The 12,681-nt window shown below is 46.3% G+C and overlaps 1 protein-coding gene across 2 annotated transcripts in view; it reads right to left on the bottom strand.

Moving 5' to 3' along the window:
- The window catches only part of LOC144732958 (uncharacterized), a 50,612-nt gene that overhangs the window by 15,743 nt on the left and 22,188 nt on the right, over nucleotides 1-12,681 (bottom strand). For both annotated transcript variants that reach the window (XM_078614622.1, XM_078614621.1), the window contains exons 9-10: nucleotides 10,289-10,430; nucleotides 2,582-2,782 (exon numbers count right to left, since the gene is read on the bottom strand). In XM_078614622.1, the coding sequence (XP_078470748.1) occupies nucleotides 2,582-2,782; nucleotides 10,289-10,430 (343 nt within the window). The remainder of the gene's footprint in view (nucleotides 1-2,581; nucleotides 2,783-10,288; nucleotides 10,431-12,681) is intronic.

A 12,681-nucleotide genomic window follows, 5' to 3' on the forward strand; every position in this document is an offset into this window, starting at 1 on the left:
TGTTGGCTATAACTGGTGACAAGGGGGAGCCCATAGGGGTACCCTCATTCTGTTTGTAGAAGGTGCCATTCCAGGTAAAATAAGTGTTGGTGAGGCAATGCCTAAAAAGAATACTAAGCTAATTCTAGATTTGAAGCTTTCGTGACTGCAATGATTCATATTCTTAGGTTTTTTCGGTAAAGTCACGTAGGTAAAAAACATTAAAAAGTAAAATAAAATAAAAATCACGACGTTTCGGAGGCAACACAAGCTTCCGTCTTCAGGTGGTACCGTCACAGCCACGACAGCTGTATCAAGTAAATGAGAGATTGCAGAAACTACCACTCCGTTTATATAATGGTTGGAGAAGGTGGTGGGGCAAGGGCCGCATACTTTTATTAATATGGTAAGGTGAGGCTTAAGACTAAAAATAGACTGCATAACAAAGGCTGAGCCTTTGTTATGGAGAGGTGCGGTTTGTGACTCAACCTGTAACAGGGAGACCACCACTAGACATGGTAAAACTGTGATGGTTGTCTGTCAAATAAGTACTCAACTCAACCCAATTAGTCTCTATGGTTAAGGACATGGTACTATCTCCTGATGACATCCTCGTCAGCTTTGATGTAATATCTTTGTTCACCAAAGTCCCAGTACCGGACACCCTAACAATAATTGAGGACTTAGTCCAACATGGATTGAATTCTGATGTACCTGCGCTGGTTAGGCATTGCCTCACCAACACTTATTTTACCTGGAATGGAACCTTCTACAAACAGAATGAGGGTACCCCTATGGGCTCCCCCTTGTCACCAGTTATAGCCAACATGTTCATGGAAAAGTTTGAATCAGACGCCATCCAGACATCCACCCTGCGTCCTTCCTTGTGGAAGAGGTATGTGGACGACACTTTCGTCATCTGGCCAAATGGCCTCCCAGCATTGAACCACTTCTTGGACCACATGAATTCTAGACACCCATCCATCAGATTCACCATGGAAGTGGAGAAAGACGGTAAACTACCATTCTTGGATATTCTGTTTGAGAGGAGGCCTGACGGATCCTTGGGACATTCTGTCTACAGGAAAGCCACCCACACAGATTCCTACTTGAAACCGGATTCCCACCACCACCCATCTCAAAAGAATTCTCTCATCAAAACGCTATACCACAGAGCCCATGGCATTTCTGACCAACACCACCTGGCCGGTGAATTAAGACATGTACATCGGGCCCTCAGGATGAACGGATACTCTGACCGCACTATCCGCCAAGCTGTTTCTCCCACCATACAGAAACAGCCACATGAAACTCCGACCAAAACTATCACGTTGCCATACATAGCAGGAGTGACAAAAAAGATCTCCAAAATTCTAAACAAACATAAGATCCAAGTCCGATTCAGTACAGTGCATAAAATCCGTGATTTGATTCCATCTGTGAAGGATGTCTATCCTGACTAACAGTATCCTGGAGTCTATAAATTGAGTTGCATTTGTGGTGATTGCTACATTGGAGAAACGAAACGTCTTGTTTCTGATCGTGTCCGCGAGCACAAGTCAGATCTGAAACATGGCAGAACTGATTCTTCGGCCGTTGCCGATCATTGCTACAACTCGGTGGGCTCTCATGAAATTGTATTTTCCGAGACCAAGGTTCTCTGCAAACCTCCTGGCTACCATCAAAGGTTTGTACACGAAGCCATACAAATATACAAACACAGACATAATTTCAACCGTGATGACGGTTACAAACTGAGTAATCATTGGAAAGATGTGATTAACCATGCAAAAAAGATTTAACTACACTTATTTGCCAATCTTATTTGACAGACAACCATCACAGTTTTACCATGTCTAGTGGTGGTCTCCCTGTTACAGGTTGAGTCACAAACCGCACCTCTCCATAACAAAGGCTCAGCCTTTGTTATGCAGTCTATTTTTAGTCTTAAGCCTCACCTTACCATATTAATAAAAGTATGCGGCCCTTGCCCCACCACCTTCTCCAACCATTATATAAACGGAGTGGTAGCTTCTGCAATCTCTCATTTACTTGATACAGCTGTCGTGGCTGTGACGGTACCACCTGAAGACGGAAGCTTGTGTTGCCTCTGAAACGTCGTGATTTTTATTTTATTTTATTTAACTTTTTAATGTTTTTTACCTACGTGACTTTACCGAAAAAACCTAAGAATATGAATACTAAGCTATTTTATTTTTTATTTTACCAGGTAACGCCCACTTCTGCAATGTAGCTCTTTTTCAGAAGCGACATGGCCACAAATGAAAGGTCATCGAAGTGCCTTCTCATGTGGAAATTAATAGCAGCCAAAGGTTCGAAGCACGTGATGTTGAATATAAATGAGGAGGGAAAAACTAGAGGACCCGAAGAAAGTCCATGCAACCACGGGGAGAGAGAGAGACACGCAAATTCCAATATACACGGGTCAGGGTCAGGATGGAGCCTACGACCTCCTGTATACCAGGCGAGGGAATCAATATTTCATCACCGTGACATGTATACATGTTGAACTTCTTTTGCACCACACGTAGCCAACCGTGCTAATCGGAGGTGCGAGATCCAAACACACGTCGAATCTTACCTTGGTCGTACTGGATGTACTGCAGGGCCTCGGTGGCCACCGTGGTGTAGGTCTTGAGGACGTTGTCGTCCATGATGGCCTTGGCTCGGAAGAGGCTAAAGCAGCCAGGGCTGCAGAGAACGCAGCCCATCACGTGCTCGGCCGTCTTCTGCAGCCAGTGTCCTACCGCGTACTCGAACTTCTGGTACCAGACGAGCGGCCCTGTTGGTGTATAAACAATTATGGTTAATTGGCTGAACGCAACTCAAAGTGAAAACACAATGCAACAGTCCTACGATTCAGGTGTGGCTTTCTTGGGTACATCTATGTTGTACGTATGTTATATATATGTTGTATGTGGGTTATATGTTGTATTGTGTGTTGTATTCTTGTTGCACGTACGTTGTATATGTTGAAAAAAGGACTGTGGGTTTTGCATTGGAACCACAACCAAAAGACGTTTTTTTTGTAAGTATGGAGAGCGATGTGAGAACTTTGAATTCCGAGATTGGGAGGAAATGTAATTGCTGACTATGGGCGATCAAGGGTGGGTCAAGAGGAGGGGTAGGGAAGTACAGGAGGAGGCAGAGGGAATAGGCAGGTGGGCAATGGAGGGGAAGATCGGAAACATTTGGGGGTGGAGAGGGAGGGAGGGGTTGGAGGAAAAGTGGGCGGCTAGAGGGTAGGGAAGGGCATGCTGGGGAGGCGAAGGAGGGGGTTATGAGACAGGGGAGGAGGTGAGGAAGAGAAGCAAGCCGGGAAGAGTGATCCGGGAGGCCATGGTGGGAAAGCGGGAGGGCAGGGAGGATGGGTGGGGTCAAGTAAAACACATTCTTTGAATTATTCTCCTGTTTTAATTGCGTATTTGTTATTCATTTATTTAACATTGTGCATTCATAAATAGATGGGATTTTTGTAATAAACATGAGTCAAGAGGTGGCTAAATCTGTGCTCTTCGATTTCCTGGGTGAAAAGTGGGGTTTGTGTCCTAGCCCAATGCCGGTCCCGCCTGGCTTGACCACTCAATAAACGAATGACATTTGAATTATGCCATTAAAGCATCGAGATTGGATATTAGTGCGTGCAACGTAGTATGTTTGGTGTTAGTCAGCCTGCGGTCTGCCTCGGCTCAGCATGGCACGTACCAGCTCATGCCCACTGCTAGCTCTCCTGGCAAATTTCAGTGACAGCCTTTGTTTTTTGGTCACCTAACCTCTAAGGGAATAGTACAGGTTATGGCCATCTATTTAAATATTATGTTTGGGAGCCAGCTGGCCAGGAAGGTTGGACGATTACCAAGGTTGGCGATGTGTTGGATTATTACATCGCAGAGTCGTGAGAGATGGCGACGACTTGGGGAGGCCTTCATCCCGCAGTGGATTGACCACGGCTGATAATAATGATATTGATTTCACTCAACAATTCTATAGGATTTGCGCAATGTACTCCGAAGTCTTTGCAGTATTTTGGTATTCAATTTGAGTTATGTAAAGTTAAAAACTTCCATTACTAGCGGTGGTGGTGGATTTTCTCTGACCACTTCATGATATAACAATTCTGCTCAATGTCCACTGGGCACTGCTGTGGTGGATGCGTGTTGATTTAATTACAATCCTTCCACCGTGCTTACGTGTGTGTTTATTTAACTTTATCTAGTTGTGGTAGCAACGGCGTTCTGTTATTCACAATAAAGGTTTTTGGGTTAGATCGCATAAGCATAAATGTGTCGTAACCCTCCTCCATCCGACACAGCCAGTAAGCTTGATTTGAAGCTTTCGTGACTGCAGGAATAACTTTTTGGTTCTTTCGGTAAAGTCACGTAGAAAAAAATAACAATAGAATACGACGTTTCGATTGCAACACAAGCAATCATCATCAGATACGAATGAATGAGAAAAAACAAACCTAGTAAACTTAGAAATAGAATGCAATACAACACAGAGAGTCAGCTAACATAACAGTCAACACCCTACTTGGTTGATTACGTTCTTCCAAAGAGGCACACAGAGAAACAACGACTCTGTGTCGAGGACTTACATAGAGAGAGAGGGGGGCAGAGAGAAAGAGGGGGGGGGGGGTAGAGAATTTAGCATGTCAATGAGAGCTTTGGAGCTTTCGTGATTGCAGGAAATACTAGAGAGACAACACAGAGACGCAAAGAGAGAAAATAAACTTAATAAAACAAACTTAGTAAAATTTGGGAAAGTAATGCAATGCAACACAGAGAGTCGGTCAACACACAATTAAAGCATAGCCTGGTTGATGACGTTCTTCCAAAAATTGCTAAATTAGAAGTTAAGTGTGACATTTGAGATCATACTAATAGGGGTTTTCCCCTTTTTTCTGGCAACAAAACTGACACCTTTTGCAAGGAATCATGCTTACATTAACCACAATACTTGCAGTCAAATGCAAAAAAAAACAATACTCTGATAGTTTATGCATTGTCTTTGAAACTGATTGGTAATCATGATTCTTTGCAAAAGGTGTCAGTTTTGTTGCCAGAAAAAATGGCAAAACCCCTATTAGTATATTTTGGTACTGGCAAAGGAGGTCCCATGATGTAGCTGCTCACCCCGAGCTCTCATTACTCTGGTAGTGCGTTGTCTTTGAACTGTGCGCCTTTTGGCGTCATCTGGTCGAACACCATATGAGACTAGGCTCCAAAGAAAGCTGTCTCTGGTGTGGACCAATCAGTTTCAAAGACAATGCATAAATTACCAGAGTATTGTTTTTTGTTTGCATTTGACTGCAAGTATTGTGGTTAATGTAAGCATGATTCCTTGCAAAAGGTGTCAGTTTTGTTTCCAGAAAAAAGGGGAAAAACCCTATTAGTATATTTTAAAACTGGCAAAGGAGGTCCCATGATTTGAGATCATGTGCACTGAAAGTGAATCTTGTGTGAGGATTGCATCAGGGACACCTTAGGCCACTGCAATTTGCATGTTTACCATTTACATCAACGATAACCTGATGGGAATTAATCGTTGAAGGCTTAATTCCGACCTGCAACGGTTGTGCGTAATCTGATTGGTTTGAATGCCTTTTTACCGCAGGACTTTAAAAGAGGCGAAAGCATTCACGGTGCTGAAGTTCATACGCCGAGCAATAAAAAGCCGAGCAATTAAACACCGAGCAATACAACGTGCGGGGCGGGCAGTGAGTGTGGCGAGCATGCAGTTGGCACAGTCGCACATTGCGTATTTGTTATTCATTTATTTAAAATTGTGCATTCATAAATAGATGGGATTTCTGTTATAACCATGAGTCAAGAGGTGGATAAATCTGTGTTCTTCGATTTCCTGGGTGAAAAGTGGGGTTTGTGTCCTAGCCCAACGCCGGTCCCGCCTGGCTTGACCACTCAATAAACGAAGGACATTTGAATTGTGCCATTAAAGCATCGAGATTGGATATTCGTGCGTGCCACGTAGTAAATTTGGTGTTAGTCAGCCTGCGGTCTGTCTCGGCTCAGCATGGCACGTACCAGCTCATGCCCACTGCTAGCTCTCCTGGCAGATTTAAGTGACAACCTTTGTTTTTTGGGCACCTAACCTCTAAGGGAATAGTACAGGTTATGGCCATCTATTTAATTATTATGTTTGGGAGCCAGCTGGCCAGGAAGGTTGGACGATTACCAAGGTTGGCGATGTGTTGGATTATTACATCGCAGAGTCGTGAGAGATGGCGACGACTTGGGGAGGCCTTCATCCCGCAGTGGATTGACCACGGCTGATAATAATGATATTGATTTCACTCAACAATTCTATAGGATTTGCGCAATGTACTCCGAAGTCTTTGCAGTATTTTGGTATTCAATTTGAGTTATGTAAAGTTAAAAACTTCCATTACTAGCGGTGGTGGTGGATTTTCTCTGACCACTTCATGATATAACAATTCTGCTCAATGTCCACTCGGCACTGCTGTGGTGGATGCGTGTTGATTTAATTACAATCCTTCCACCGTGCTTACGTGTGTGTTTATTTAACTTTATCTAAACATCCTGAGTAGTTGTGGTAGCAACGGCGTTCTGTTATTCACAATAAAGGTTTTTGGGTTAGATCGCATGAGTATACATGTGTCGTAACCCTCCTCCATCCGACACAGCCAGTAAGATTGATTTGGAGCTTTCGTGACTGCAAGGAATTACTTTATAGTTCTTTCGGTAAAGTCACGTAAAAAGAAAATAATAATAATAGAATACGACGTTTCGATTGCAACACAAGCAATCATCATCAGATACGAATGAATTAGAAAAAACAAACCTAGTAAACATAGAAATAGAATGCAATACAACACAGAGAGTCAGCTAACATAACAGTCAACACCCTACTTGGTTGATTACGTTCTTCCAAAGAGGCACACAGAGAAACAACGCCTCTGTGTCGAGGACTTACATAGAGAGAGAGGGGGGCAGAGAGAGAGGGGGGGGGGGGTAGATAATTTAGCATGTCAATGAGAGCTTTGGAGCTTTCGTGATTGCAGGAAATACTAGAGAGACAACACCGAGACACAGAGAGAGAAAATTAACTTAATAAAACAAACTTAGTAAAATTTGGAAAAGTAATGCAATGCAACACAGAGAGTTGGTCAACACACAATTAACGCATAGCCTGGTTGATTACGTTCTTCCAAAGATTGCTAAATTAGAAGTTAAGTGTGACATTTGAGATCATGTGCACTGAGAGTGAATCTTGTGTGAGGATTGCATCAGGGACACCCTAGGCCACTGCAATTTGCATGTTTACCATTTACATCAACGATAACCTGATGGGAATTAATTGTTGAAGGCTTAATTCCGACCTGCAACGGTTGTGCGTAATCTGATTGGTTTGAATGCCTTTTTACTGCAGGACTTTAAAAGAGGCTAAAGCATTCATGGTGCTGAAGTTCATACGCCGAGCAATGAAAAGCCGAGTAATAAAACACAGAGCAATAAAACGTGCGGGGCGGGCAGTGAGTGTGGCGAGCATGCGGTTCGCACAGTCAAATTGTGTGGCACGACCAGGAAGTGGGGGGGGCATTGATTTCCCCGCCCAGAACACTCTTATGGGTTTCACACTTCAATAACCTGCAAACAATTATAATCACGCTGTACAGATCTGGCATCCACACGCACCCATTCTCAAGCGCTGTCCAGGCTCGGCGCTGCTGAGATCTGGTGAGATTCCGCACCAAAGACAAAGATCCCCTGTGTAGCCTGAGCAGACTGTTGGAGCAAGTGCTGTCCACGAGAAGCGCCTATGAAGGCCAGCACGGCACACCGAGGGGGTGGGTGGCCAGCACCATGCCCGGCTGCCTTTGTCTCCCCAGGGGCGATATTTAAACATCGTACCAGGTTATAATTTGAGGCTGAGTTTACCTAGGGGAGCCGCTGTACGGGTTCAGATAATCGTCACCGGTGTTGACCTTGAGCGGGAGTCAAACTTGGGTCGCTAGGTTCATAGCACATTGTGATAACCACTGCACTACCACAATAACAACAACAACAACCGCCATTCGCCACTAAGTGGCGGTGACGTCACCACGACGCTTGTGCCAGGCCATGTGCACCTTGAGGCCACGTGAAGTATCGAACGCCCGCTGGCAGGAGGTCACGGGGCAGACCCAGGTGCCACGGGTCGACTGACCGAGATGACCGAGATGACTGGCTGATGCACCACCTGTGCCCCCTACTGTGCCAACTTGCTATGCTTCAGCCACCCGGCGCTCCGCTCGTTGTTGTGAGCGTTGCTCCTCCGCCCTCCGTTGTTGTTGGAGGGCAACTGCCTCCAACTGCCCAGTAGCGTCCTTCACGAGCCTCCTCCACAGAGGCCGATCTTGACACCGCTGGCACCAGTCATCGGCAAGTCCACTCAGCTAAACGTCTTCCTGTACCACATCACTCCATCTCTTCTCTAGCCCGTGCCGCGCCCGTTTAGCCCCCTCGATCCGGCCGAACAAAAGCTGTTTAGGCATGCGGTGGCTGGGCATGCGGGCTACATGACCCAGCCAACGCAGCCTTGCCTGCAGGAGGAGCTCACCGATGGGACTTTTCCCAGATCTTTCAAGGATCTGTGAGCTCCTCACACAATCCAGCCTGGTTAAACCCAGGATGGATCGTAGGCAGGCCAGCCTAAATGTTTCCAACCGGCGAAGATGCTCCATTAGGGGGGTCCACGTTTCGCAAGCGTAGAGAAGGGAGGGAACGACTGTGACTGAGAAAACCTGAAGCTTCGTGTGGAGCGACAGACCAGGTTGCTTCCACACAGCATTACGCAACCGATGAAAGTATATTGCCGCTCGACTGAATCGGAGTGAGACCTCTGCTGTTAAACTGGAGCCGGTCATAAGCACACTGCCCAAGTATGGGAAACTCTCCACTCTCTCCACTACCGCCCCATTGCCGATTGGGAGTTGTGGGGGTGGAGTGTCCGATGGTACAAAATACCCAGGTGCTTAGTTTTGGTGGGGCTGATGGTAAGGCCCCACCTCTTAGCGGCACGCTCCAGTCTCAGCAGGAGCTTCTCCAACTCGTCTTCTGAATGAGCAGCTATTACCAAATCATCGGCATACATAACGTGGTTGACCAATAGGGAGCCATCCCTTGATCGCACCCGGGCGTCGATCAGCCTCCCATTATATCTGTACCAGATGGAAATTCCCCCGGTACAGCTATTGAAGGCTTCACGAACTACGCGGTCAAAATAGATGTTAAATAATGTGGGAGCCAGAGGACATCCCTGTCGCACCCCCAGGTGTACAGGGAAAGGCTCTGACTCCCGGCCACGTAGTTTTACCCGGGCCCGCTCACCATCATGAAGGTCCTTAATGATCGTGAGCAGAGGGTCAGGGACTCCGAAAGCATGAAGAACAACCCAGAGCCCAGGCCTACTGATGGTATCATAGGCCTTGACCAGGTCAATAAAGCAGAGATGTAGGTCTTGTTGGAATTCCCTACACCTCTGCTGTAGCAGATGGACAGAAAATATGGCATCTGTGCAGGACCGCCCTTTCCTGAAACCGCATTGGGGCTCCGCAAGCCTCTCCTCAGCGTGCCTAGCAAGGCGATGTTGAATAATCCTTGCCAGTACCTTTCCCGGCACACTGAGGAGTGAGATGCCCCTGTAGTTTTTACAGTCTGTGTGGTCCCCCTTCTTAAAGAGGGGGAATCCTGCGGAACCCATCCAGTGGTCCAGACTGTTGGTATGATGTCATATAGGGCAGTCTGTGTACAAACGCCACCCTCCCTGAGCATTTTGCTTGGGAGATCATCTCTGCCCGGTGCCTTCCCTGGTCTCAGACTCCGGATCGCCTTCAGTACTTCCTCAACAGATGGCACCTCAGCCAGCCACTCACAGGGGGTGACCTCTTCCAATATTTGCGGCACCGCAGCCCTAGCAGGGTTATCCCCACTTTGGGCTATGATGTTTTCCTGGCTGAGGGATTTCCCCTCCCCCAGGACCTCACAGAAATGCTCAGCAAATCTGCAAACCTGTTCCTGGGGGTCAGAGATTGGATCACCGTTTTTTCCCCTAATGATGGTAATAGGTGTGGCGCTGCAGGTTACTTTTTTGATGGAATTAAATAGTGATTTGTGATGCACTACCACTCTGCCCAACACACACACATCCTGCACCACACACATGCGCATCCTTACACCACATACACACTCATCCTGCACCACACACACATCCTGCACCACAGACACACACACATCCTGCACCACACACACCACAGCTGTCTACGCACCCACGCCCGTCGGGTGAATTCTCCCGCAGGCGGCGCCAACGGTGGGGTCCCTCGTGAGTCGGTCGACCAGCATGGAGAGCGCCGAGGGGTAGAAGTCCGTGTCTCCGTCCAAGGCCAGCACGTAGGTGTTGCGCTTCTTCCTCTGCGGCGGTGAACGGGGAGTAGTGGCACGGAGAGAGATCAGCAACAGCGGTGGCATTACAGCCGCGACCTCGTACAGAGCAAGCAAGCAAAGCAGCCGCTCACTTAGCTCCTCAACCCCAACGCTCCTTCTCTAACCTCTAACACCCAAACACACAACGTAATTATGCTGTATGCAAGGCCGTAATTATAAAATATATTGGGGGACACACACACCCCCCCCCCCATATTCAAATATGCTCAAAATGTCCCCCCCAATATATATATTGCTATAAAATAGATTCCTGTTTATATGATTGTGGTTATAGTTGTACTTTATTAATCCTTAATCTTTGCCATTACATACACTGAAACAAGAAAAGGTAAATACGAAAAAAACAGCAATGGAATACAATACACTATTAGACATTATTGTAAAAAATAAATAAAAAGTCCATCCTATGTGTGAGTGAATTTTTTAATATTTTAGGCAGGAAATGGCAGGAAATGAGTTTTCAAATTTAGATTTTTTTCTGGGGGAGACCTCCAGACCCCCTGGAAGACTTGGTCCCTCCTAATGTTGACACCATGGATACGGCCTTAGCTGTATGTATATTGCATGTATGTATGACTTCTTTCACATCGTATGTAGCCAACCATGTTCGTCAGGAAAAGATAACAAACTAAACACAAACCGCATTTCACAGAAATGAGTGTTCAAAATAGATGATTTAAAAGTGCATAGCTCCAGTGGATTCCTAATAACAACCACGTGAGTTGAGAGATCGTTGTCATCTGCAGCACTACACCTCTGGAAACAACCTCCCCAAAGCGGTGCGCACACTCGACTCTATCGTCACTTCATTAACAGTGACACCTCAACAGCAACAAAGCGGCTCTTTTCGCTTGCGTACAACGACAACTAACTCCGGTCATCCTCGCAGCAGAGGCTTTGGGCGAGCCATGGAACAAAGACGGGCACTGCATCTCGCGCTTTCAGATGCGCTTCTACGGTCGTCTGGAACGCTCTTCCTTCCGATATTAGGAAGAAACTAGAGGTTTGCACTTTTAAATCATCAATTAGATTGAAATCTACATTCTCTAGAACTGCTTTTTGTGTTTGGTTTGTTGTCCTGCCCCCGCACCTCCGATTAGCACGGTTGGCTATGTACGGTGTGAAAGAAGTTAAACATAAATACAACACAATTTTAGCCGCAAACCTATTTTACACTTATATTTTAAACAACTGTAATAAGTGTATATATATTTTATTGTATTAGAAGTTATATTGCTATTGTAGTGACTTATATTGAGTCACTACGGCGTTTAGCGCCAGATACTGACAGAAGAGGGGAACTGTGCGTGTTAGAGCCTCTCTCTGGCACCAGAGTATGTGTGGCATGGAAGGGGGTCCTACGGGGCATGCTAATGGTGACTGTCAGAGAGAGGGCAGTTGAGGACGTGACAGTCTAGGTGAACCCAAGTGGGCACGTGACCAGGACAGGATAATGAGGGGGGCCAAAAGGTAGCGAGAGGGACACGTGATATATGGCCCAGAACCTTCTGGTAATATCCAGAAGGTGGCGTGGCCGAGGGCAGAGCCAGGCCACGCTCAGGGGCATAAAAGGAAGGTCCCGAGAGCCGATCCGGGCTGTCTGTTGGAATTGAACCCGTCGGTGCTACGCCTCTTCGATCCACGGTCCTCGGTCGTCAGTCTTTACGCTCGGCATCGTGGGTCAGGCAGTGTGCTACTGACTGACCCGGTTATGTAGTTACCCCGTTGTGGTCTAGTTACCCATTGTAGTCTAGTTAACTTGCTGTATGTTTACGTAGTTACCCTGTTGGGATGTGAGAATAAACGTGTTGCCTCCGAGTTCAAGTGTGTGCTTCCGTGGAACCCACTACACTATTTTGAGTATCAACGTAATGATGGCGCATTGAGTGACAGATTGTGCCAGAAAGGCAACCAAAGATATACTTCTAATCATGCCGACTCTGCATGCACAGACACGCGTAGTGCACGCTATGACTGGGCCTCGACCCGGAGAGAGAGCCCGAGAGAGAGAGACCCTCTAACAAACGAAACAATTTAAATTTACTAGGCAAGACCCACTGAGCAATTAGCTCTTTTCAGAAGCGACCTGGCTATCACAAATGATAGCTCAACAAAGTGGATTATTACTTGGATATTTATAGCAGCCAAATACACGAAATGCATGATGTTGATTCTAAATGTGGAGGGAAAAACCGAAGGGCCCAGAGAAATATCCATG

Source organism: Lampetra planeri, chromosome 45 (assembly GCF_965212315.1).
Source record: "Lampetra planeri chromosome 45, kcLamPlan1.2.h2, whole genome shotgun sequence".
Taxonomy (NCBI): Eukaryota; Metazoa; Chordata; class Hyperoartia; order Petromyzontiformes; family Petromyzontidae; genus Lampetra; species Lampetra planeri.